This window comes from Gadus macrocephalus, chromosome 21 (genome assembly GCF_031168955.1).
Source record: "Gadus macrocephalus chromosome 21, ASM3116895v1".
Classification (NCBI taxonomy): Eukaryota; Metazoa; Chordata; class Actinopteri; order Gadiformes; family Gadidae; genus Gadus; species Gadus macrocephalus.
The window spans coordinates 2,682,241-2,709,441 of NC_082402.1; the positions used below are offsets into that span (position 1 = coordinate 2,682,241).

The 27,201-nt window shown below is 49.6% G+C and overlaps 2 protein-coding genes and 1 long non-coding RNA gene across 3 annotated transcripts in view; 1 reads left to right on the forward strand and 2 right to left on the reverse strand.

Moving 5' to 3' along the window:
• Nucleotides 1-27,201, reverse strand: part of nt5dc1 (5'-nucleotidase domain containing 1) — a 46,452-nt gene that overhangs the window by 14,527 nt on the left and 4,724 nt on the right. Inside the window, exon 7 of the mRNA XM_060042365.1 lies at nucleotides 5,102-5,276. Coding sequence (XP_059898348.1) covers nucleotides 5,102-5,276 — 175 coding nt within the window. The remainder of the gene's footprint in view (nucleotides 1-5,101; nucleotides 5,277-27,201) is intronic.
• On the reverse strand, nucleotides 1,089-1,606 carry LOC132450291 (uncharacterized). The gene is made up of 2 exons (XR_009523820.1): nucleotides 1,508-1,606; nucleotides 1,089-1,391 (listed from the first exon to the last, which is right to left on the reverse strand). It is a non-coding gene; the product is annotated as an uncharacterized LOC132450291 (long non-coding RNA).
• On the forward strand, nucleotides 21,295-27,072 carry col10a1b (collagen, type X, alpha 1b). Its single transcript, XM_060042355.1, has 3 exons — nucleotides 21,295-21,484; nucleotides 22,269-22,428; nucleotides 24,885-27,072. Exons 2-3 carry the CDS (start codon nucleotides 22,284-22,286, stop codon nucleotides 26,720-26,722), a joined length of 1,983 nt encoding a protein of 660 aa, XP_059898338.1. The 5' UTR covers nucleotides 21,295-21,484; nucleotides 22,269-22,283; the 3' UTR covers nucleotides 26,723-27,072.

Consider the following 27,201-nt stretch of genomic DNA (forward strand, 5'->3'; position numbering starts at 1 on the left):
CAGAGGCCCCGGGGCCCAGAGACAGAGGCCCCGGGGCCCAGAGACAGGAGACCCCGGGGCCCAGAGACAGAGGCCCGGGGGCCCAGAGACAGGAGACCCCAGGACCCAGAGACAGGAGGCCCCAGGACCCAGAGACAGGAGGCCCCGGGGCCCAGAGACAGGAGGCCCCGGGGCCCAGAGACAGGAGGCCAAGAGACAGGGGGCCCCGGGGCCCAGAGACAGGAGGCCCCGGGACCCAGAGACAGGAGGCCAAGAGACAGGGGGCCCCGGGACCCAGAGACAGGAGGCCCCGGGACCCAGAGACAGGAGGCCCCGGGGCCCAGAGACAGGAGGCCCCGGGGCCCAGAGACAGGAGGCCCCGGGACCCAGAGACAGGAGGCCCCGGGACCCAGAGACAGGAGGCCCCGGGGCCCAGAGACAGGAGGCCCCGGGACCCAGAGACAGGAGGCCCCGGGGCCCAGAGACAGGAGGCCAAGAGACAGGGGGCCCCGGGACCCAGAGACAGGAGGCCCCGGGGCCCAGAGACAGGAGGCCCAGAGACAGGGGGCCCCGGGGCCCAGAGACAAGGGCCCCCGCAGAGGACATGAATGCCAGCAGGAGGGGTTACCTGACCCTGACCCAGTGGGAGGGGTTACCTGACCCTGACCCAGCAGGAGGGGTTACCTGACCCTGATCCAGTAGGAGGGGTTACCTGACCCTGACCCAGTGGGAGGGGTTACCTGACCCTGACCCAGTGGGAGGGGTTACCTGACCCTGACCTTGTTAGTCTGTAACGACGATCAATGCATGGATTACTAATGTACCCCATATAAACACTCTGAATGTTGACATGCAGTTTATTTATTGACCTTCCTTGTTACTCATATGTGTAATATTGATATCTTTCCGTCGTTATTTATCTAATTTGTTACCCTTATTTAAATGCAACATTTATAATCTTCTAATTCGTTAAATCCTCATGAAGATCTCCGAAATTTTAAATCCTAATGACGGTGATAACTAAATATTTGATCAAATCCTCATCAAGGAAGGTAGACAGATGAATATAAACCTATTGCTTCACCTCCTTCACACAGTGTAGACATTCAGACTCTTTTAATTCTTCATCATTGTGTTGATGCTCGGTAAATATTCGACATCTAACCACGAGAACAGCTAACATCAACAGACGCGTTTGTTTGGACTGAGGTAAACATGTCAATGTTTGCAAGGCGGTTGTTTAACAAAACTAGCTGAGAACGATTTGCTGTTTTCATATGGATAACAACATGAGAAATACTTTATGTACTGGGTAGGTACCAAGTGTTAAGTATGAAGTATTAAGGTACCATTAGGCATTTTGTGAACTTTGTACGTTTGCCCGAGGCGGATGCTGAAGGGCCTGTTTGAAGCTTTGGAAACGCATGGAAACACATGGAATCAGCATGGAATCAGCATGGAAACAGCATGGGAACACATAGAATCAGCATGGAAACACATGGAATCAGCATGGAATCAGCATGGAAACACATGGAAACACATGGAATCAGCATGGAAACACATGGAAACACATGGAATCAGCATGGAAACACATGGAATCAGCATGGAAACACATGGAATCAGGATGGCCGCCCACCTGGAGCCCCCCCCGTGGGAGCCCCCCCCCCCCCCCCCCCGTGGGAGCCCCCCCCCAGTGGGAGCCCCCCCCAGTGGGAGCCCCCCCCCCGTGGGAGCCCCCCCCCCCAGTGGGCGCTGAGTGGCCCGCGGCCCCCAGCCCTCAGAGTCTGACGGATAAAGGGTCTGCCTTCACTTCCTCAGTCACGTTGGCATGACGACCGGAACACACACACACACACACACACACACACACACACACACACACAGCTGGGCCAGGACCCAACATGCCTTCTCTATGGGAGGTGACACATGCTGGTGGGGTCAAAGGTCGGGTGGGGGGATGTTGTTCCAGCAGAGAGGGGGGAAGAGGAGGTAGAGGAGGAGGAGGAGGAGGAGGCTGGGAGAAACAGAACGTCCAGTCTGCCGTTTGGCAGGAAGTGGTTAAGAAGGGAGTAGCCTTGAGTCACTCTGAGATCCAGAAAAACCCCGCCCCCAACTAACCCTCGGGGTTAGGTTAACTCTAGTAGTGTTAAGGTTAGGTTAGGTTAAACTAACCCTCACCCTAGGGCTAGGTTAACCCCTAGTAGTGTTAAGGTTAGGTTAGGTTAAACTAACCCTCACCCTAGGGCTAGGTTAACCCCTAGAAGTGTTAAGGTTAGGTTAGGTTAACTAACCCTAACCCTTAGGTTAAACTAACCCTAACCCTAGGGGTAAGGTTAACCCTAGTAGTGTTAAGGTTAGGTTAGGTTAACTAACCCTTAGGTTAAACTAACCCTCACCCTAGGGCTAGGTTAACCCCTAGAAGTGTTAAGGTTAGGTTAGGTTAACTAACCCTAACCCTTAGGTTAAACTAACCCTAACCCATATCATTATGTATCATAAAGTGTATTGTATTATGTACCTTGACACTCAGCTAGGAGGAGCCGGGTATCGAACTAGCAACCTTGCGGTTACCAGTCCACCCGCTCTACCTCCCAAGCTACTACTCTACCGCCCCACAATCTCTCAAAATCTCTCAAAATTAATAAACTGATATCTCTCCACAGTAATTATCTAAAAAAAACAACATCTAAAACCTATCTCCTTTGAATCCTTGTTGCCATCCGGTGCTTGTGTCCCAGACGTCCCGATGAGCAGCGTGTGCTCTCTAGCTCTCTCCTGCTCCTGCTCCCGCCGGCAGCAGCGTGGCTCACCGCGTGGGTCCATGGGTGTGATGTGGCTATCGTTCCCTCCTGCGTGACGAGGCGTGAGCGAGGCTCTGGCCGTAGCAACAGGCCTAAGCCCCGGGTTGACTCTGCTAAGTGGGGTCTGAACCAGACGCTGCAGAGAGCCGGCTGGGACAAAAGGGGTTTGTGTGACTGGACTCCAGACCTATAAAGACAGAGCTGTTACGGCAGCCGGAGGTGGCGGCCTGGCTCCCACGGTGGGGCAGTGTAGGAGGTACAAGTTACTCCATTATTAAAGAGCTAGGGAATAACTTCCATCTTAGTCTAAGGTCGTATTATTAGGTTAAGTTCAACTTCCCTGTTAGTCTTAAGTAGTATAGTATCAATATCATTGAGTTTAGTATAACTTCCCTGTAAAGTAGTAATATTATTATTAAGGAGGAGAGAAGAAAAGAAAAGAAAAGAAAAGAAAAGAAAAGAAAAGAAAAGAAAAGAAAAGAAAAGAAAAGAAAAGAAAAGAAGAGAAGAGAAGAGAAGAGAAGAGGAGAGGAGAGGAGAGGAGAGGAGAGGAGAGGAGAGGAGAGCGTTTGAATCACCAGTGGCATGCCAGGACTGTAAGGAATGCCGGAAGTTGGGGGAAAAACTCCAGACCTGAGGGTCCAGACCTGGAATTCTACTCAACCATGTGTGTGTTCTCTGTGTGTGTACGTATGCAGGGTGTGTGTGTGTGTGTGTGTGTGTGTGTGTGTGTGTGTGTGTGTGTGTGTGTGTGTGTGTGTGTGTGTGTGTGTGTGTGTGTGTGTGCGTGCGCAGGCGTGCATGTGTGAGTTTGTTTGTGATTGAACAAATGTTGCTGTGCTGTCATAGTATTAAGTATTAAGGTATAATGTCCAAATAATAAGGTACAGGGCCCCCAGTAAAGGGTGTTGGGGTACAGGGGGCCCCAGTAAAGGGTGTTGGGGTACAGGGCCCCCAGTAAAGGGTGTTGGGGTGCAGGGGCCCCCAGTAAAGGGTGTTGGGGTGCAGGGGCCCCCAGTAAAGGGTGTTGGGGTATAGGTGCCCCAGTAAAGGGTGTTGGGGTGCAGGGGCCCCCAGTAAAGGGTGTTGGGGTGCAGGGGCCCCCAGTAAAGGGTGTTGGGGTGCAGGGGCCCCCAGTAAAGGGTGTTGGGGTACAGGGGGCCCCAGTAAAGGGTGTTGGGGTACAGGGCCCCCAGTAAAGGGTGTTGGGGTACAGGGCCCCCAGTAAAGGGTGTTGGGGTACAGGGCCCCCAGTAAAGGGTGTTGGGGTGCAGGGGCCCCCAGTAAAGGGTGTTGGGGTGCAGGGGCCCCCAGTAAAGGGTGTTGGGGTGCAGGGGCCCCCAGTAAAGGGTGTTGGGGTGCAGGGGCCCCCAGTAAAGGGTGTTGGGTACAGGGGGCCCCAGTAAAGGGTGTTGGGGTACAGGGCCCCCAGTAAAGGGTGTTGGGGTACAGGGGCCCCCAGTAAAGGGTGTTGGGGTGCAGGGGCCCCCAGTAAAGGGTGTTGGGGTACAGGGCCCCCAGTAAAGGGTGTTGGGGTGCAGGGGCCCCCAGTAAAGGGTGTTGGGGTGCAGGGGCCCCCAGTAAAGGGTGTTGGGGTGCAGGGGCCCCCAGTAAAGGGTGTTGGGGTGCAGGGGCCCCAGTAAAGGGTGTTGGGGTACAGGGGCCCCAGTAAAGGGTGTTGGGGTACAGGGCCCCCAGTAAAGGGTGTTGGGGTACAGGGGCCCCCAGTAAAGGGTGTTGGGGTACAGGGGCCCCCAGTAAAGGGTGTTGGGGTGCAGGGGCCCCCAGTAAAGGGTGTTGGGGTATAGGGGCCCCAGTAAAGGGTGTTGGGGTACAGGGGCCCCCAGTAAAGGGTGTTGGGGTACAGGGGGCCCCAGTAAAGGGTGTTGGGGTACAGGGGCCCCCAGTAAAGGGTGTTGGGGTATAGGGGCCCCAGTAAAGGGTGTTGGGGTACAGGGGCCCCCAGTAAAGGGTGTTGGGGTATAGGGGGCCCCAGTAAAGGGTGTTGGGGTATAGGGGGCCCCAGTAAAGGGTGTTGGGGTACAGGGGCCCCCAGTAAAGGGTGTTGGGGTATAGGGGCCCCAGTAAAGGGTGTTGGGGTACAGGGCCCCCAGTAAAGGGTGTTGGGGTATAGGGGCCCCAGTAAAGGGTGTTGGGGTACAGGGGGCCCCAGTAAAGGGTGTTGGGGTACAGGGCCCCCAGTAAAGGGTGTTGGGGTACAGGGGCCCCAGTAAAGGGTGTTGGGGTACAGGGGCCCCCAGTAAAGGGTTTTGGGGTACAGGGGCCCAGAGGGCAGGGGTCCGGGTCCGTCTGGCCCTCACCCCAGGACGTGTTCACAGATGAGCCGGCAGTAGTCGCTGTGGGAGCTGGTGATGAGCAGCAGGACCTTCCCGGCCTCCTTCATGCTGCGCAGCCACGCCTTCACCTCCGCCGAGCAGGGCTGCAGGTAGCGCCCAGGGTCCCGCTTCACGCTGGGGAAGTAGGTCCCGGCGTCCTCTGTTCCCAGGGGACACCAAACACACACACACACACACACACACACACACACACCAGGTGTTAGAGCCGCACAGCCCTGGAGAACCAAGCTAACTCAGTGGTGGATTGGATGGAGGACATGCTAGCTCGTTAGTAGCTCGTCATCATCTCGTTATTATCTTGTCAACGAGCCGCTGAGCAGATTCTTCATCCAAGGAGTTCCACTGGTTGAGATAGTGGCATAATGAAGGGCGCCTGGACTCAAGGAGGCCCCCAAGAAGGCTTCAGACATTGGGCATCGAACCCAGAACCTCTCAGATAAGGGTCAGACACCCTCAACACTAAACCGACTATTTATTTTATCCAAGAGTTGAAAGTTGAGGAAGCATATTTCTAGCAGCTATCATAATCAAATCCTTATGTTAACACCATACTGACATCTTTCAACCCAACCCTAACTTAGCCTACCTTACCCTAACACTCTCCTTTCCTGATCAACTGCCGTTATCTTCACCAGCTTCGTGGTCAGAGAGAGGATGAAGATAAACCACTCAACGGAGAGGAAGACCTAGTTCATGATCGGTCAGATAGAGGATGAAGATAAACCACTCCACGCAGAGAACTTGAACTTTCTTGCATTGCAATGTGTTATCTAATTTTGAGTTAACAGGAAACACAACTGTCACACGATGTGCTCGAATCAGGATCTGAACATGAGATTATAAACGGCTGGAGACGAAGGGTCATTAACCCGGCGTTCACATCATGCAATATGAATTGTATTCATTCAGAAGGCGACCGTGTGTTTGGCCTCATATCTGTAGAATCCTTTGTTCCAACGGTGCGTGATCCAGGATCTCTTGTCATTTAAACATGACCTGTCTGTCTTGAAAGGTGACCCGGGTTGTAGGTCAAAATGAACGGATGAATCTGATGAATGAGCTTATGAGTCTGACGGGCTGAAAAGAGGATGCAGCTCAACGGAATAGACTGGAACATGCTGCCCCCTGGTGGTCCAGCTGTGGACTAGCGGTGCAGAGACGTCCTTCACCCAGAACACAGACAGGTGTTACAGCAGCACCTGCCCACCAGGAGAGGGCGACAAAAACTAAGAGAAGCTAGAAAACAGCGTCAGAAATAAAAGGCTCACTTCATGAGTGCATAAATAGCGAAAACAATGAATTGAGAAGATAATAAAGCAATGTAGATCAGTTTTTCAACCAAATCCCCTTGTCGATCTAAGGCAGGGGTCTCAAACTCGCGGCCTGGGGGCCAATTGAGGCCTGCGGGATGATATTTTGTGGCCCACTACTTGACATCAAAGTTTAGTGTTAGTGCGGCCTGCGCGTTGTTGTCAAACACACTTTTTGGCTGAGTCGCTTGCCACCGTTTTTTATCGCTTGTGATAGGGTGACCGTGTTTCCCGGTTTTGCCGGGACAGTCCCAATTTTTCAAAAGCCAAAGGACGCTAAGATGTCCCAGTTTCCACCAACCAATATGAAATGTCCCCTGCTGTCAGCGATTACATAGCCAACGTGATCTAATTATAGGCCGATCATCAACTTAGATTGGGTCAGTTGTGCTTCTTTATTTTTGTTGAACACTTGATGTGGCCCAGCCTGACCCGGACTCTACCTCCAGCGGCCCCCAGGTAAGTTGAGTTTGAGACCCCTGATCTAGGGGCTCTGGGAGCGACTGATCTGGTCTAGGGAGGTCAATAACCTCTAATCATCACTCAGCCCCCTGGAGAGGGGGGGGGGGGGATTACTCAGCCCCCTGGGGAGGGGGGGGGGGATCACTCAGCCCCCTGGGGAGGGGGGGGGGGTCTGGCCGTCATTCCAGACGCCCACTTCCTGTTCTTGGACACGCCCCTTCTGACGTGATAAACGGCCATTATCTTCACCAGCTTCATGATCAGTCAGAGAGGATGAAGATAAACCACTCAACGCAGAGGAAGACCTGGTTCATGATCAGTCAGAGAGAGGATGAAGATAAACCACTCAACGCAGAGGAAGACCTGGTTCATGATCAGTCAGAGAGGATGAAGATAAACCACTCAACGCAGAGGAAGACCTGGTTCATGATCAGTCAGAGGATGAAGATAAACCACTCAACGCAGAGGAAGACCTGGTTCATGATCAGTCAGAGGATGAAGATAACCCACTCAACGCAGAGGAAGACCTGGCTCATAATCAGTCAGAGAGAGGATGAAGATAAACCACTCAACGCAGAGGAAGACCTGGTTCATGATCAGTCAGAGGATGAAGATAAACCACTCAACGCAGAGGAAGACCTGGCTCATGATCAGTCAGAGAGAGGATGAAGATAAACCACTCAACGCAGAGGAAGACCTGGTTCATGATCAGTCAGAGGATGAAGATAAACCACTCAACGCAGAGGAAGACCTGGCTCATGATCAGTCAGATAGAGGATGAAGATAAACCACTCAACGCAGAGGAAGACCTGGTTCTTCAGAGCATACCGGTCCTCAGACTATGGGGACTGAGACAGATAGGGAGTGAGACAGTCAGATAGGGAGTGAGACAGTTAGATAGGGAGTGAGACAGTCAGATAGGGAGTGAGACAGTCAGATAGGGAGTGAGAGTCAGATAGGGAGTGAGACAGTTAGATAGGGATCGAGACAGTCAGATAGGGAGTGAGACCGTTAGATAGGGAGTGAGACAGTCAGATAGGGAGTGAGAGTTAGATAGGGAGTGAGACAGTCAGATAGGGAGTGAGACCGTTGGATAGGGAGTGAGACAGTCAGATAGGGAGTGAGAGTTAGATAGGGGGTGAGACAGTTAGATAGGGATCGAGACAGTCAGATAGGGAGTGAGACCGTTAGATAGGGAGTGAGACAGTTAGATTGGGAGTGAGAGTTAGATTGGGAGTGAGACAGTTAGATAGGGATCGAGACAGTCAGATAGGGAGTGAGTTAGATAGGGAGAGAGTCATATTTGGAGTGAGACTTTTAGATGGGAACTGAGACAGATAGGGCGTGAGACAGTTGGATGGGGAGTGAGATAGTTAGATTGGGAGTGAGACAGATATGGAGTGAAACAGTTAGACAGGGAGTGAGGCAGTCAGATATGGAGTAAGACAGTTAGATATAGACTGAGACAGTTAGATAGGGAGTGAGACAGTTAGACATAGAGTGAGACAGTTAGATAGGGAGTGAGACATTTAGACATAGAGTGAGACAGTTAGATAGGGAGTGAGACCTGTCAGATATGGAGTAAGACAGTTAGATATAGACTGAGACAGTTAGATAGGGAGTGAGACAGTTAGACATAGAGTGAGACAGTTAGATAGGGATGGAGACAGTAGATAGTGATTGAGAAATATATGGAGTGAGACTGTTAGATTGGGAGTGAGATAGTTAGCGAGGGAGTAATCCTGAGATCCGGGCTTTATCTCCGGTTTAACCACGCAGAGAGTTTAATTGGACGTTTAGGCCTCCGATTAAAAGACACGCCTAAGATCTGCTGAGTCACGTTGGAACAATGGAGGAGAGAGAGTCTGGAGCGAGAGGCTTGTGGTTCTCAGCGGGATGGAGGCTGACGGTCTCCTTCCAGGGCTCCTTCTTCTGAGCCGCTGGTGTTTATATCAGATGGTTGTGGCCGGCGGCCCTCAAACGCTATACCGAACTCTGATGGTCTTCAAAGAGAAAGACCAAAGAGACTTAATTCTGTTATTCTTCATCTACAACATTACAGGACAAGAACAAATGTGGCATGACCAAGAGTCTGGAAGTTTCTTGGAATATTGCGATGGCACCTTCATGGCAAAAAGAGCATTTATCCAATTTTAGCTTGATGGATGTAATACGATATCTGTCGGTTAACGCATTGACAACTTTCGGCTGTTTAAATCCACGACGTCAGAGTAATAAACAGGGCTGCTGACAGAAAGGGAGAGTGTGGAGAGAGACAACCTGCTGAGAACGAGGTAATACTGACCCTAACAGCCATCACAGCCTTAAAGAATCCTCTTAGAACCGCAGAAAAGGGTTTCGTCAGCAGTGTTTAAACTTTCTGATTAGAGCAGCATTGAGTGACCGCACTCCTCATTGTGAATCAGCTCTCAGTTCAAAGGTTACATTCAGTTTTTACAGGCCCAAATATCAACATAATATTTTATCGACTACTATTTTGATTCTCTCTGAAAAGGTGGTACCGTGGTCCAAACCATTATAACATTGTCAATGTGCTAGGCCTACTGTAGTCCAAACTATTATAACATTGTCAATGTGGTGGGCCTACTGAGTCCAAACTATTATAAGCTTGTCAATGTGGTGGGCCTTCGGTGGACAAACTATTTTAACATGGTCGATGTGGTAGGACTAATAACTATTCATTATATATTTAGTTGTATTCTATTTATTTTTGTATTCTAAATCTATTTTTGCAGATACGTGACCTGATATGATATAAAACCCGAAGCCTAATGGGGGAAACTTCAGCAAAAGGTCAGGGTCTTGCGTCTCTGGATAAAAAACAAGATCCTATCAGAAAAGACCAGCCTCATTCTTAAGACGAAAATGAAAATAAGATGAATATACCACATAATTAATGTACCACATAATTAATAAACCACACAAGCGGCCGAATAAGTGGTTTATAAACGGCCACCGCCCACCATAACCGGAGGCCAGACTAAACCAGTTTAATCTGAATCCCAGAGATCCACCCAAACCAGAAGCACCAGAGCAGTCTACACCACAAACCAACAGGAGTGAGAGTGAGGTAGACATACTGTAGGAGTGAGCTACAGATGGGTCGGGAGAGTCACCGATGCAGTGAGGGAAGAGTGAGCGAGACAGAGATAGAAGGCTTCACCTGGTGGTGAAGCCTTCAGACCGGTGGTCTCCAATCCCCGAGGACCCCCTCCCCCCCTGAAGGTGAAGCCTTCAGACCGGCGGTCTCCAACCCCCGAGGACACCCCTCCCTGGAGTCGAAGACTTCAGACGGTCTTCTGCGGAGGGTTGGGTTCAGGTTGACATCTTGCAGCCCACTAATTGTTGCGTTCTTGGGTGCATTTTTACGATCAGAACTCGTCTCTCCTTCAGAAAGTAAAGAATATATTTCAGAAAGCGGCGGGTCTGGGCGTGCGATGGCTTGGCCACGCGTGTTTCTGTTGGCAGTAAACAGAAGCTTATCTTCCAGCGAACAACAAACATCAAAAACCCAAACGCATCAGGACATTTGAGAGTTTCATCATAACAGTGTGCATTCCCACCCAGATGAAGGAGGTCTTCACACGAAACCCGTTCATCAGCACAAGTCTTGAAGAAAGTTTCATTGTGACTTAAGTGTGTCAAAATGCTGATCTGTGCCACCTCTCTGATGCAATAAGACCTGTTTTATTACGTTAAACACTTCTTAAACACGTCTTCTACAGAGAGTTAGATTCAGGTTGACATCTTTCAGCCCTCTTATTTTATAATTGTTCTAACTCGTCTCACTGGTCGGAGACAGGAAGTGAGGAAGACGAGGTAAACACGCTTTTCCTGTATACAACAAGATGGCGCCCGTGTTGAGATAGACGACAGATACTGCGTGCTAGTGAAAGTCATTAACTAGATGATAACTTCGGCGATGAGGTTTGCCGCTCAAGAAATCCAAGGTTCTCATTTGCCGTTACAGTAGATGTTGATTTATGTTATCTCTCGTGTTGACTGTACTACTTGCATTACATGTGGTAGACCTGGTTGTAAACATAGTGGTTAACATGTCAACTCCTCTGGTGATCTCCTTCCTGCAGCGACTGCACTCAGTCCAGCTGCCCTCTAGAAACTCAGGCGAGCAGCAGTGGGAATATTTTCAATCATCAATCAAGTCAATCATCATGAAATGCTGAGATGGCCTCCAGTCCCAGATGAAGGTTTCTCTGGATGAGGAACCTCCTGATGACCTCATAGTCAGTCAGTCAGTCAGTCAGTCAGTCAGTCAGTCAGTCAGTCAGTCAGTCAGTCAGTCAGTCAGACAGACAGACAGACAGACAGACAGACAGACAGACAGACAGACAGGGATCATACCTTCTTCCTACTCTCTTTATCCTCGTCCAACGACATGACAACCTGTGGCATCGCACATCAACAGGCTCCTGGCCACCACGACATATTACTATTATATTGGACATCAACAGGCTCCTGGCCACCACTACATATTACTATTATATTGGACATCAACAGGCTCCTGGCCACCACGACAAATTACTATTATATTGGACATCAACAGGATCCTAGCCTCCACCAGATATTGGAATCCCTTATTATTTCAAATCCCTTTTCCATGCCTCGCTGCCACTAAACCGAGCAGATCCACTCCGACGGAGTGCGTCTGAAATGCTAATCAGGGACCCAATTAGGCGAGCGCGAGACTTTCCAGACTCATCAGGGAGCCGGAGCCGGGAGGAGGGTGACTGCACGGTCTCAACTTGTCTTTTTATGAAGCCCTTAAAAAAACACCACGGCTGTTTCCACAACAACGTCAAAGCGGGCCACAGCTCATAGCTGAGATCAACGCACCACTTTCACTAATTGTGAATAATTACAAGACTGGGGCCCACGGACAATTAGAGGGGCGGAGACGGAGGTGCAGAAGGAGAACAAGTAGCAAAACCAAACCGAGGCTTCTGGTTGGTCACAGGAGATGGATCCCCGCTACCTGATTGACAGGTGGTGGTGGAAGGAGGAGAAGGGCTTTTATTGTGATAGTTCAACCCAGCAGCAGGTTAACCACCACTGGCGCTCGTCTGGTCATTAAGCACCGGGAACATTAAGCACCTCATTAAGCTTTAGCACCAGGCAGTAGGAATCGAACAGGCAGCGAGAGGAGAATGACTTGAGGACAGCCACGCTGTAGGCTTTGTATCCTAATACTATGTTTGCTTTGGGAATTGCTGACTTCAAAAACAAACCTATTTTAGATACCGTCAAAACCAGCACACATGTCTGGCTGCCCCACAACTTTACTGGCTGAATGACTCAGTCTCTCTCTCTCTCTTATTTCCCCCCCCCCCCCCCCCCCCCTCTCTCTCTTATTTCTCTCTCTCTCTCTCTCTCTCTCTCTCTCTCTCTCTCTCTCTCTCTCTCTCTCTCTCTCTCTCTCTCTCTCTCTCTCTCTCTCTCTCTCTCTCTCTCTCTCTCTCTCTCTCTCTCTCTCTCTCTCTGATTTCAAACTGAATTAAAAAAAATTCAAAATCCTTTTCCTTCCATAAATTCTTTGATTCTGATATAAATTAAGGCATTTTAATGGAGATTCTAAGGATAATTTTTCATGGGAGCAACACAGAGAGATCTTGAACTATGGGCCAGGATAATGTAGCTGCGCACAATACAATACAATTAAATTAAATAGATTAGAAAAAAAACTGGAAACTCCATTTTTGGTAAGGATTTTAAATAAACCACCTGTTCATGAACACACAAACAGGTCAACAGTAATGCGTGTATCCCTCATCCTATATAACCCTTACCCTAATCTCATCAGCTAACCATGACCTCATCAGCTAACCCTAATGCTGACCTCATCAGCTAACCCTAACCTCATCAGCTATCCCTGATCTCATTGGCTAACCATAACCTCATCAGCTAACCATAACCTCATCAGCTAACCATTACGCTGACCTCATCAGCTAACACTGACCTCATCAGCTAACCCTAAGCCTATCAGCTAACCCTGACCTCATCAGCTAACCCTAACCTCATCAGCTAAACTAACAGAGGTTACAGTCATCAGTGGCCCCCTGTTTACCAGGAGTTTAGGTGCAGAACCTATATTCAACATAAACCAACCTACCTGGTTTAAAATAATCAGCCGAGAACAGAATGAACTGCCTTCAATATCCAAGTAGCATTAAATGTGCTTCATTTATCCCCTATGGAGAATGTGGGTCAAAACAGGACAGGAATAGAACTTAAAAAGAGATTTACAAATAAAGATAATAACAACATATAACAACATATAAAATGACAAGCTTAAAAGGAGACCAAAATTGACCCAATCCGGTTTTCATAGTGGAAACCAAAGCAGTGGAAAAATTCCTGACCAGATTTGATGGGCTAGTTAAGTTCTGAGGTCAGCTGTGTACATTACAGTTGAAATGGGGTGAGATGAACGGACAACTGCACACCACCTCTCTCTTTCCTCTCTCCAACCCTAACCCTCACTTCAGCACATCTTAGCCAAAAGCTACATAGCATAAAAACACACTCCTATTCCCACGAGGATTCAACAACACAACAGAATCTAAAATATACCTCGTAAACCTTGACGCTCCATTTAGAGCACGGGAGCCTTCTGCGAAGGTGAGGTACCGTTTGAACCCCAGCAGTAATTGCTGTTATTGAAGCCATTACAGCCGTTCATGAGCTAGTGCGTGTCCATCACTATCTGTGCATCAGCCGTGGACAGAATGTCCCAGAAGGAACGAGCACTGCTCATAGCACGTTCCTTGTTCCTCTCTGTTGAAGGGTAGCGAGTTGCAACAACAACTAAAAGCCCTCCACACCCCTTAGCGCTAAGAATAGCATTGGGAGTCCATCCCATCTCGGCACCAAAATACCACCAAACCGACAAAAACAACAGACCTGAGATTGCAGGAGAACGATTTATACGCAATATGCCCGACCCAGGATACCAGAGAGTGAAACTATCAGCACCACACCCAGGTTCCATTCCTCCGATTGGACGAGGTGGGGAAGGTAGTTTCCTCGAAAGCGGATTATCTCAAACCTTTTATGACTCCTTGGGGATAATTGAAAGGGGGGAGGGGGGGGGGGGGATTGAACTGCTTTCATTGAGCTTTCACTTCAGTGATATGACCTTTGACCCATCACCTAGAGCCAACCCTCTGTGAACTGATATGTGATGTCCTGCTCACTGGCTTTTGGAGTTTTCCCACAGTTTACAGTTGGACAAATATCCCAGCTTTGATGGCGTCAGTAAAAATAGTCCAGAATGGTGAGCGTCACCTAAAGGATCGCGTAGGTTGGGCTCCATCGACCGCGGGGAAAACCTCCCTGCCAACGCTACACTTTTCCCTTCTGTCCTTTTTTCTATCCCGTAATTATTTTGAGAGCTTCGTAATTTGGTAAACACCAACCATGCTTCCTGAAAGAAGCATGAAACCTCAACGACTGTGTTTAGAGGGATGGGTTTGGAACCAAACACCTCCATTGGCCCCTCAGGGGTCAAGCATGGTAAACGGGGCCACATGGGCATGAGATAGAACCCAGAATAGTCTGACACCGACCAAACAACAACCCCAACGTCTGACATCCACCGTGCACCAGCCAGTCTAAAACAGTGTTCCTCTTCCCCTTAGTGGGGACCCCACCCTGAGTCGCCGGGAATACCGATGGATCTGCGGTCGCGACAGCAAGAGCAAGAAGTTCAATACCAAGCAGAAATTAAATGATGGAACAGAGAAGTCTCCCAACGGTGCACTTTACGATCCACTTTAAGCGGTGCTTGTGAAACTGCAACCTGCATCGATTGCTGATCATGTTCCCCTGCGTTAATAAGTCCTTTACCATAAAGTCTGAGCACCTCAGAGAGGGAGACTGCACTGTCGGGACAATACCAGAAAAGGAAAAGCGACGTCCTGCTGCACGGAGCTCACTCGGTACGCTCTGACCGCTCTCACCGCCAGATAAACAACAGTGTGAAACCGTAGGGTGTGAAGTTCCCGGTGAATCCCGGGATATCTATACATTCAAACATTCCAAACTCGGCTGAACTCGGGCTGGTCACTGTGGAGCAGCACTCGGCTTTAGGAGTCTGGCCTGTAAAAGTACCAAAATAAAGAGCCCAATAACGGGATATGGGTTTAAGGGAAACCTCACAGTGAACCCAGGCATATTTAACATGTGGGATTTGGGGAAACGGATAACGTGGGTAAGAGCTATTTATTTGTTCTTCAAATAAATAGTGTTATTGGGTTGAATCCGGTGATGCATGCATAAAAAGTACAGTACTGGTCATTATGGATTCAGGTTATTGACCTGAAACAACAACACAGACACCAGATGGAGCCGCCTCATCTAATCCACATCCTTGTGTGGTAATAAATGAAATGAGCTGTGTCCTGCAACACCAAACAGAAACCACAAATGGTCGTGGTATTTCACTGTCTTAGGTTCAGGAGAGAGACTCTGTGTTTCACTGTCTTCAGGACGGTGACTCTGTGATTCACTGTCTTCAGGACGGTGACTCTGTGGTTCACTGTCTTCAGGACGATCTCTGTGGTTCACTGTCTTCAGGATGGTGACTCTGTGTTTCACTGTCTTCAGGTTGGTGACGCTGGGGTTCACTGTCTTCAGGACGGTGACTCTGTGGTTCACTGTCTTCAGGAAGGTGACTGTGGTTCACTGTCTTCAGGACGGTGACTCTGTGGTTCACTGTCTTCAGGACGGTGAGGGAGACCAGCAGGAATCCGGTTCAGGTATTCCCAGATAGGCTCTGTGTTTTTTCCATCTTGGTTGTTATAATTGCAGCCAGCACCCACCTGGAGACCAAACCGTTCGTTGAAATCCAACGGCCAATTAGTGGCCTTTTCACTTCTATTCAGTTTATATCGGCACCTCAGTCAATAGCAGTGTTCAAAATCGTTCCCTATACACTCACTCAATATCCCCTATATAGTGTTCATGATATGGTGCACTATATAGGGAATGAAAAAACGATAATTCAGACACTACACTGAACATTTCTACATGTCATTTGCATCAGTAAATGCGCCGGGTATTTGTGTGACGCAGACGGATGTGCCCACATAATGTACGAGGAAAGCTGGATGTTGTATTGATGTTGAATGTTACATTTCCTTGTTCAAGTTTTTTTTAATTAATTTTGAATGTTACATTTTCTATGTTAAATCCCAAATAAATTGTTGACATTTCTAAACGAAAGCCGGAGACTTTTTTGCGGTTATTCAGCTTCTTCTTCTCCTCCGGAAAAACACGGCCGCATTGCATTGTGGTATACGGGAGTGACATATGGAAGCATATATGTAGCAAAATTCAAATGGCAATGCAATTTGCAATTCAATAAGTAATTACGTTATGCAATTGACAATGCATTATGCAATTTCATTATGTAATTTGTAAATACGTTATTCAAAGTGTATTTTAATATGCAAAGTGACAATGCAATCCTCAATTAAATTTGCAAAGGTTATAACAATAAAAATACAATAACATTTTGTCAAATTCTTTGAGTTCCTTTATTCAAATTGAAAAGCTATAGCGTCCCCGTGATTGCAATCCACTTCGCCACGCTCCGTGTGTTGCGATATTCAAATGACATTTCAATCCGCAAAACGGAATCCAAAACGGAATCCAAAGAGGAAATCCAAAGAGGAATCCAAAGAGGAAATCCAAAGAGGAATCCAAAGAGGAATCCAAAGAGGAATCCAAAAAGTCAATATGCAAAGTGGCAAACGTATCAGCCAATCAGCGTCTGGGCGGGAACTACGTCACTTTCTATTGTCTCCAAGGGTATCTCCACAGCTGAATGACCGGGCACCCATTCGTAATGAGTCGTGATGTGGGGATGCATAGTAGTCCAGTAGAGGTTGAGCGGAGGAAGCGGGAGGGAGTGTATTCTTGGAGGAGGTCCCAGAGGTAACTGGGGGCTAGGTTGTGGAGAGCTTTGTCGGTGAGGAGTGGGTGGAGACGGTGGGTCTCCCGACCCTATGTTTCGCACCCAGTGCCTGTAGCACTTGGGAAATCTTTGTGTTTACCACACTGGCGTCAAAACGTACCAGTGAGGATAAGTCGTCTGGGCCTAAAAAAAAAAAAAGTTTGGTTCCTGTTGGTTGTCAGTTGAGGTCATGGGTAGGTAGAATTTTTTTTATTTTTTGATTTTATTTTTTCCAGCGGCAGCGAATGATAGGTAGGTTGTTTTCATTTAAAAACGAGAAAATTCGCTCATCCTTGTACAGAATGAAGAGGTGCTGTACCAAAACGTAATTATAGTTTGCATCAAATTATTTTTTTTTATTTTTTTTTTTATAAAGCTCATAAAATAATTTGGGTCGCACATAAATTGACAGGGTCGGTCGGAAACCGGAACCAAACAAAAAAAATGTTTAGGCCCTATCCTATCTCCCAGAACACTCACTCTATCTACTGCATCTGTGTCTTCAACACGATTGTTCTCCACATCATCGGCCAAACTTCGGAGCGTATCAATAATCTCCATTGGTGACCATGGACCACCTGACACATACGAACTAGAAGTGAACAAGGAAATTACGAGCAAGTGACGTAGTTCCCGCCCAGACGCTGATTGGCTGATACGTTTGCCACTTTGCATATTGACTTTTTGGATTCCTCTTTGGATTCCCTCTTTGGATTCCGTTTTGGATTCCGTTTTGCGGATTGAAATGTCATTTGAATATCGCAACACACGGAGCGTGGCGAAGTGGATTGCAATCACGGGGACGCTATAGCTTTTCAATTTGTATAAAGGAACTCAAAGAATTTGACAAAATGTTATTCTATTTGTATTGTTATAACTTTTGCAAATTTAATTGAGGATTGCATTGTCACTTTGCATGTTAAAATACACTTTGAATAACGTATTTACAAATTACATTATAAAATTGCATAATGAATTGTCAAATGCATAATGTGATTCCTAATTGCATTGCCATTTGAATTTTGCTACATATATGCTTCCATAGTAACATGTAGAGTACATCATATGTACACTCAAATTTTGGGTATTTTAAGTGCACTATATAGTGCACTGAAATTGAAAGTGAAATTAACCACTGAGAATTCGAACAACACTACAAAATGGCGAGCACCCTATATAGTGCACTATATCCGTGATAGGGAACAATTTCAAACACAGCTAATGGCAAAATTACTCTCTGTAAAAATATTAGCCAAGACAAGATAATGGAATGACCAGGTACTGGTGGGGTGATTTACATGTAATAATGCCAGGTGCCCTAGAATGTAAACCTGAGCTCCATCATAGACCTCATGTAAACTACCTCCAGCCCTGAGCACCATCATATACCTCATGTAGAGTACCACCAGACATGAGCTCCATCATAGACCTCATGTAGTCTACCTCCAGCCCTGAGCACCATCATAGACCTCATGTAGACTACCTCCAGCCCTATGCACCATCATAGACCTCATGTAGACTACCTCCAGGCCTGAGCTCCATCGTAGACCTCATGTAGACTACCTCCAGCCCTGAGCACCATCGTAGACCTCATGTAGACTACCTCCAGCCCTGAGCACCATCGTAGACCTCATGTAGAGTACCTCCAGACCTGAGGTCCTACATAGACCACATGTAGACTACCAACAGACATGAGCTCCATCATAGACCTCATGTAGACTACCTCCAGGCCTGAGCTCCATCGTAGACCTCATGTAGACTACCTCCAGGCCTGAGCTCCATCGTAGACCTCATGTAGACTACCTCCAGGCCTGAGCTCCATCGTAGACCTCATGTAAACTACCTCCAGGCCTGAGCTCCATCGTAGACCTCATGTAGACTACCTCCAGGCCTGAGCTCCATCATAGACCTCATGTAGAGTACCTCCAGACCTGAGGTCCTACATAGACCACATGTAGACTACCAACAGACATGAGCTCCATCATAGACCTCATGTTTACCATAGGGTGTGTTACGTAGGAACTGGGCCAGAGCCCAGTGACTTCATGTGGTCACAGATCATCACGTCATGTCTGCGCCTCAGCCCCTGTTTACTCTATAGAGGACTTGAAAGATTCAAGGCGACACGCTGGCAGACCCTCCGCCCAACAGAACCCGGCACACAGCTTAGCTCAGGAGGTAGAGCAGTTGACTTGCAACCAAAAGGTTGCTAGTTCAATCCCCAGCTCCTCCTAGCTGAGTGTTGATGTGTCCCTGAGCAAGACACTTAACCCTTAACTGCTCCTGACGAGCTGGCTGTCGTCTCGCATGGTTGACTCTGCCGTCGGTGTGTCAATGTGTGTATTAAACGATGTAAGTCGCTTTGGATAAAAGCGTCTGCTAAATGCCCTAATTGTATATTGTAAATTGTACACATTAGGTAGGGTCGGGTTTACTTATTACATCCTGATTCTGAAGGACGATACATCAACCAATAAACAGATTGCTTTGTTAGGTTAAGGGCTAGGGCTAGGTTAGGATAGGTTACGGGTAAGGTTAGGTTAGGTTATGGGTAAGGGCTAGGTTAGGTTAGGATAGGTTTTAGGTTAGGTTAAGGTGGGTTAAGGGTTAGGTTTGATTAGGGTCTAGTTTTAGGTTAGGTTGAGGTTAGGTGAGGTTAGGTGAGGTTTAGGGTTAGGTTAGGGGCCACTTTCATGGTCAGATAAAGGGGAGGGAAACACACATTTCACAGACAGACAGAAGAGGGGAAATGAATCCATGACACATCAGGTTATTTTGGTCTGTGGGTTTTGTGTAAAACTGTGATAAAGAACAAAAAAAGGTTTCTCAGCATCAAACCTACCGATTATGCTCCTAATGGTGGATTATCCACTTTCTTCTTTTTCATTCTGTATCCCCAGCAGGGTGTGACACCGTGCCCACGCCAACTTAATTGAATTTAAATCACAACGTTCTGGCTGTGGGTAATAAAGTATAAACCGGGGATCTATTTTAATATCTTGAGTGCCGTTGAGCCATGAAGCAACGTGTAATCATTCGTATACAACCTCTGCCGTCCGCACGCACACGACACCACGCTGGTGAAGGTCCACATCCAGAACGAGACCACATCCAGACCTGGACCACATCCAGACCTGGACCCCCTCAGACCGGCTATCGGATCAGGGGTGGCTGTGGCCCATGAGGACTAATCTAATACTTTGTGCAGTAAAATAAACAATGCTTTCTCATCTCTGTGAGATATGAACCTTCTCTGTATGGATATAGTAAAGTCCCCTCGGTCTCCTGCTGGAACCCCCATGTGTCACCTAAACAACTTTACTACCTTACTAGCATCCACGTTTCTTATGGCATGAGTAAAACACTACCCTTGACCATAGGCTGGGGGAACCCTAACCCTAACCCCCATGGAAGAGGGAGACCCAACTCTGCCCTCCGGTGTCTCAGTGTGGTACTGCATCTCACTCACATTTGATTATATTTTTGCACACAAAATAGAGTGGCACATAAAAAAGCTCTCGTTCAACTGACGCTGATGTAGCCAGAAGTATTATTGCATGTCAGGACATTAATGTGTTGGATTCTGACCAATATCCTTCAAAAGTGCCACATTGGTCTATTGGTTGATTGATGATGCTAAAGTGCCAGTATTGGAAATACATCAAGAGTTAGAGACTTCATGATAGAGTTATTCTTTTTGAATAAGACGTTCGACACCAACACCCCACAAACAGACTCCAGAAGTTTTCTGAACCTCCTCAGCTTGAGTGGCTTCAAAACAGAAAGGGAAACTTAACTTAACCCTAACCCTTTAAATCGACGACCACAAAGCGGCGGACTTGTGATAATGTTTCAACACAAAAGACAGAACAGAGGGATCAGGTCGTCTACCCAGGACCCGATCACAGGTCCAAACTCAAGACAATACCGAAACCCGCTATTTGCAGCTCCTCAGAAGACCAGTTCACCACCAAAAAAAACCAAGACCAGGTCTAAACCAAAGACCAGGTCTAAACCCAAGACCAGATCTAAACCCAAGACCAGGTCTAAACCAAAGACCAGGTCTAAACCCAAGACCAGGTCTAAACCAAAGACCAGGTCTAAACCAAAGACCAGGTCTAAACCCAAGACCAGGTCTAAACCCAAGACCAGGTCTAAACCAAAGACCAGGTCTAAACCAAAGACCAGGTCTAAACCAAAGACCAGGTCTAAATCCAAGACCAGGTCTAAACCCAAGACCAGATCTTAACCCAAGACAGGAGCAGCTTCACAGGAGATCAGGAGGATAGAAGGAAAGAGAGGAGAGAAGAGGTGGAGGAAGAAACAAAACAGCAGGAGGGGCGGGGTCCAGCCGTAGTCATGCGCGGCACCCCCTCATTAAAGACCATGACATCAGAGTGGGGCGGAGCCTCGGAGCCTGGGCCTCTGTGGGATGGAGAGGACCAGGGTATAAAGACCTGCAGCCCAGAGGCCCAGGAAGCAGCAGCAGGAGGTCTGAGCAGAGACGTCTTCACACTCTAGGATTTAACCCGGGACCGCAGCCTCCCGACGCCCCTCTGTTCTCTGGAGCGTGAACCTAAGGTAAGGGCTCTTCTCTCTCTGGTCTGGCCTCCACCTAGTCTCGCTGTCCCTCTGGTCTCTCCTGGTCTCTTTCCTGGTCTCTCTCTGGTCCTTCTTCTCACATCTCCTGGTCTTTCCCCTCTGGTCTTCCTCTGGTTCCTCCCTGGGATCACCTGGCCCTCCTGTTCCCATGGGGGACAGGTGGTCTTCATGGGGGACAGGGGGTCTTCAAGGGGGACAGGTGGTCTTCAAGGGGGACAGGTGGTCTTTATGGGGGACAGGAGGTCTTCATGGGGGACAGGTGGTCTTCAAGGGGGACAGGAAGTCTTCATGGGGGACAGGAGGTCTTCATGGGGGACAGGAAGTTTTCATGGGGGACAGGAAGTCTTCATGGGGGACACAAGATATTCAGGGCATGTGGACCTGGTCTGACCAGGACAATGGGAGAGGTGGGAAGTGGAGCAGAGAGGTGGAAGGAGGAGCAGAGAGGTGGGAGGTGGAGCAGAGAGGTGGGAAGTGGCGCAGAGAGTTGGGAGGTGGAGCAGAGAGGTGGAAGCTCAGCTAAGGAGCAGGAATGGCCAAACTGGTCTGAGATTAACCCAAGTGCTTCTTACTGAGCCAGCAGGTGCAAAATTGAAGTATTATAGGTTGTAAATGGTGTGTAACTGTAATCCAACACTCTCAGTACTGGCTGATGATTGACCCATTGTCTTTAATTTGACTGCTTGTGTCCGGTGGAGTTTCAATGTGTTCACGTCGAGTGACGTTACCCCCGTGTTGAAATGCTCTTCCTGTCTTTCCCCAGGTTTAGCGTCCCATCATGGATCTCCGCGTCACCAGCGTTCTGTTCGTCCTGCTCGCTCTCGTCGCAGCGACTCCCGATCGGCACTACCAACACGCCAGGGTCACCAAGAGCTACCCCGTCAAGGGCCACCAGGTTAAGGCCCAGCAGGTCAAGAGCCAGGGTGAGCCACGTCCCCTGGGACACCACCTCTACACCTCCACACCCGTATGCAGGACAGGATCCCGATCCTCTGTCACCCGTCCAGAAAGTTTAAATAGGGGTCGTATAGATAGTTTAGAAATGGGACAAATGCAAAAACAATGTCGTCAAACTAAATCTTTTTTGATGAGTTATCAAAAGTCTTTCTCGTGAAAGTCATCAACCATGAAAATCATAATTAAATAGTTTTAATTATGATTAATCCAGCTGCTCTTAGAGCCATCAGTTCAGCAAGCTTCCAAAATGAAATGCGTTTTTCAAGGCCCAATTCAGCAGGAACTCTTCGTATTGAAGAGGACTTCAACTCCTCTCTAAACCTACCTTCATGGACCAAGGTGCACTTTTATTAGCCCTTTGCCCAATACTGTGGTTAAATGGTCAGAGACACTGACTTACGAATGTGTGTGAATGTGAAATGGGAAGAGCAGACCTCATGAGGACTGCAATAAGCTCAGACCTCAGCGGTCTGGGTTAATTGCTGAGGGCATGTCCCTCATTGAAAGCCCCTTAGGCCACCAAGTCTTGGCAAAGTTAAAAATCTACGCCCAGACAAAACACTTATTTTTTCTTTTTAAGAGACAGTGGTTCATTCTTTATTTATTTAACAACTGCCTGACATAAAAGTGAATTACACCCAAACGTCAACAAGAGCTCAAATTAAAATAACTCCATAAAACCAGAAGCACCAAACTCATTACAACAATCTTCTGTGGTTTCGTCAGTCTGGCTTCTTTGAAAGAAAAATCCCCAAACAACGTCAATAGCGCGGCGTGAATTCCAGACATCAAGCTCTAAACGTAAACACACCGTCGCTACTTAACGTAGCTCGCGGCTGTAGATCGCCTGAAACTGACTTATTTTACTTCCAGTACGACGGAGTACACATTTATTAGATTCATGAAGTTAATTTTGCTACAGATGTGCACATTGTTGAGATGACTCATTCAGTAATGACAATAGATGGCAAATGAAGTGGGATATTGATGAGCTTCAGAGGTCATGATACTTGACTGCATCCAGAGAGACGTAGGAACAGTTCATCACAGTTCAGGAAGGGTTGGGCGTCAGGACTATCATCACCGTCACGCTGCGGTGATCCAGGAAGGTTCCGCCCTAACACACACACACACACACACACTCCACCCTAACACACACTTAACCATCTCTGGTTTGCTTTGGAACAGTTTCGTGTGGCGGGGGGTTCTGCCAGCCCTTTGTTTTTAAGTACACGTGCAGTTGCAGCACCATCGCAGTGTTGTGTTTTCGCTCAACCTTTCTTCTCGAGCAGACGACTGGTCCTCCTCCACACATTGACACAAGCTGATAGAATCACAAAGCCCAGAGTGGACTCCATACGAGGATGTTTTGTAGAACAGTTCATAGTTTCAAACTACAGATTTAAGTTTAAACTTCTGTCATTTCCTACATATTATGTAGGAAATTACACGGAGTAACCGTTTCAAACCACCGCAGGTGCGACTTCTGCGGACCTTGAACCAACCCAGCTCGGGTCAATTTGATCCTCCTATCAACGGGGAGGCTGCGGTCAAAGCCAGAGGGAACTCAAGCAGTTGAGGTCTTTATGCAGTGTGTCCGCAGCGGTAGAGCAGTACACATACAGTACGACGGCATCAGGCTTCCCCAGCGAGGAAGTATGTTTATGTTGTGCGCCGCGTCCGGTCCCAGACACTAAGAACATTCCAGAACACAAACCAAGGAGCTGCACTGCCCTCAATAACAAATTCAGTGGCACAAAATTTGGGGTCAACAACTGGAAAACCACTAACCATACATTCAGCCACCTCAGCTGGCCCAGGAAGTTAGAGGCGGAACGTATGGAACACGCTCGTTAGAGGGCAATGCCCATGAACTGGTGCGGCACCCACAGGATAGTGGGACTGAGTGGGAACATCCTGTCTACAACTGGTGTTGTCCCTGACCACACTACATGATTAAAGGTGGAGTGGAAATGATTCTACACTCTTTAAAAAGGTCGTGGTGCAAAGATCCACGGCTGGTTCAAGTAAAAGATCACATCTAAACTTTGAGTGTGTCAGCTGTATGTCGAAATCCCCCTCAGCAACACAGAGCAAAGAGCTGATGTGTTCTATCAAGTGATGCGTAACAGAACAGCTAATCAATACTCCCTGTGTCACAAATAAGTCCTCCATGTGCCCTCATCTTCATCCGTGACAGTATTGAGTATCGACAATAACAAAGTCCCCTGCTGCAGGTTCAGCTGCACCTGCCGCCCCACTCGTTTGATTTTTTTGACACCAAAAACGAATGAGAACTCTTCTAACACGAGGACCAATCAGCCAGAGTAGATTCCCCGTCTGCGCCGCCTTATGCTTTCAATATAAACTCTCTTCTTGACGTATCATGAGTCATAATATATCTGCCTTCCTTTTCTTCCAGTCGGTGCCCAGGGCCCTCCCGGTGAGCCAGGCCCCATGGGCCCCTCTGGACCCCCTGGTGAGGCCGGCCACGGGTACCAGGGACCCGCCGGCCCCCCCGGCGCCCCCGGGAGCCCGGGCCGTTCTCAGGCTGGCAAACCCGGAACCCCCGGGAGCTCCGGGAAACCAGGAAGCAACGGGGGCCCAGGCCTCCAGGGTGCGCCCGGGTCCCACGGGGCCATGGGCCCCCGAGGGTCGCCAGGGTCCTCCGGGAGCCCGGGACCCGCTGGGTTGACCGCCTCGGGCAAACCCGGCCCCCACGGCCTGCCTGGGTCCATGGGGCCCCGAGGAGAGACCGGTCTGAAGGGACACCCCGGCATCCCCGGCCTCCCCGGCCTGAAGGGAGAGAGAGGCCACGGGTCGGTCGGACCCCAGGGCGCCCCCGGCGCAGGAGGCCCTCAGGGGCCCTCCGGCATGCCCGGCTTACCTGGAGTCGGCAAGCCCGGAGCCTCCGGGTACCCCGGCGAATCAGGGAAGGGCGGCAGCCCGGGAAGAGACGGCGCCCCAGGACCGATGGGCATGCAGGGGCCCAAGGGCCACACCGGGGCCCCCGGCATGGGAGGGGCAGGCAAGCCTGGTCAGAACGGCTCGCCCGGTCTGCCAGGGTCCCACGGGCAGAAGGGGCCTCAGGGGCCCTCCGGACAGCCCGGCGCCCCCGGCATCGACGGTAATGGTAAACCAGGAACCCCCGGGAACCCGGGCATCAGGGGGTCCCCCGGTACCTCCGGCACCACGGGACAGAAGGGAGAGCCCGGCCACACCGGGTACACGGGCCAGCCCGGCGGCCTCGGCACCATCGGCCCCGTCGGCCCCCAGGGGGCCAGAGGGTTCCAGGGAGAGACCGGCGCCGTGGGACCCAAGGGCGACCTCGGGTTGGTGGGCGAGCCAGGGTCCAAGGGGACCAAGGGCGACCAAGGTGCTCAGGGATTCACAGGTAAGGCCGGAGCCCCAGGGCTGACTGGTCCAGGGGGAGCTACTGGTCACACTGGTCCCCTGGGCCCCAAAGGAGTCCAGGGACACGGCGGGTCCCCAGGCAGCCCCGGCTCCAACGGCGCCCCCGGGCCAAAGGGCCACACCGGACACTCCGGACCCCCCGGGAAGAGCGGCGAGAACGGAGCTCCAGGCGGCCGAGGGCTCGGCGGCCCCCCCGGCATCACCGGCCCCGCCGGAGCCAAGGGCCACCCCGGCCACCCCGGCCAGCCCGGCCCCGCCGGCTTGACGGCTAAGGGGATCAGCGGCCCCATGGGGCCCCCCGGAAACACGGGAGCCCGTGGCCACGACGGGCTCCCCGGAGCCGCCGGAAGGCCCGGCCCCCCCGGCCCCCCGGGAGAGATGGCCTACCACCACGAGATGGCCATGCCCATGAAGGCCGAGGAGTACGCGATGCCCCACGAGATGAAGGCCCCCATGTCGGCCTTCAGCGCCGTGCTGACCACCGCCTACCCCGCCGCCGGCCAGCCCATCGCGTTCAACCAGGTGCTGTACAACGGCGAGGGCCACTACGACGCCCACAGCGGGGTCTTCTCCTGCCAGGTGCCCGGCCTCTACTACTTCTCCTACCACGTGCACGTGAACGGCGCCAACGCCCTGGTGGCGCTCTACCACAACGAGGAGCCCGTCCTCTTCTCCTACGACGAGTACAACAAGGGCTTCCTGGACCAGCTGTCGGGCAGCACCGTGCTGCAGCTGCAGGCGCACGACCGGGTCTTCATCCAGGTGCCGGACGAGGAGAGCAACGGCGTCTTCGCGGCGGACAACGTGCACTGCTCCTTCTCCGGGTTCCTGATCGCCTCCACGTGATTCCCCCCCTCCCTGACCTCCACCAACCTCGACGGGTGAGGAGCTGCTCCGTGGAACAGCTCGGTCCAAAATAGGAGGGAAAAATGCCTTTGGAATTCTTGAAAAAAATATCTAATATGGCTCAAATTTGACCAAAAATTTACCTGTTTCCGGTGGTTCATATTGTTCCTGTATCCCCGAGTAGTGATTGGGCCAGAGCGAGTTTAGGAATAACCAATCAGAAGATCAGAATAGAAATGGTGCTCTCCAACTTCCTGTAACATTTACAGCAAACCTTTAAGTGTATGTTATTGTATGTCGTCAAAATGTTGTACCTGTAATTGACATGGAAATAAATGTGCTGTATTTGAGACTGATGCTTCTTAATCTAAATCATTACAAGGAAATTTTCTAAAAGCATTTCTTTAAAACAGCGATATCCTATTGGTTGTATAAAGGGAAAACAATAAAGTTTGAGTTCGAAAATGAGAAAGAGGATA

Excerpts from the sequence above, each read along its gene's own strand:
- col10a1b (XM_060042355.1), top strand. The coding sequence starts at position 22,284 with ATGGATCTCCGCGTCACCAGCGTTCTGTTCGTCCTGCTCGCTCTCGTC. Across the intron at positions 22,429-24,884 it reads CCAGCAGGTCAAGAGCCAGG|TCGGTGCCCAGGGCCCTCCC; the intron begins GTGAGCCACGTC and ends CTTTTCTTCCAG.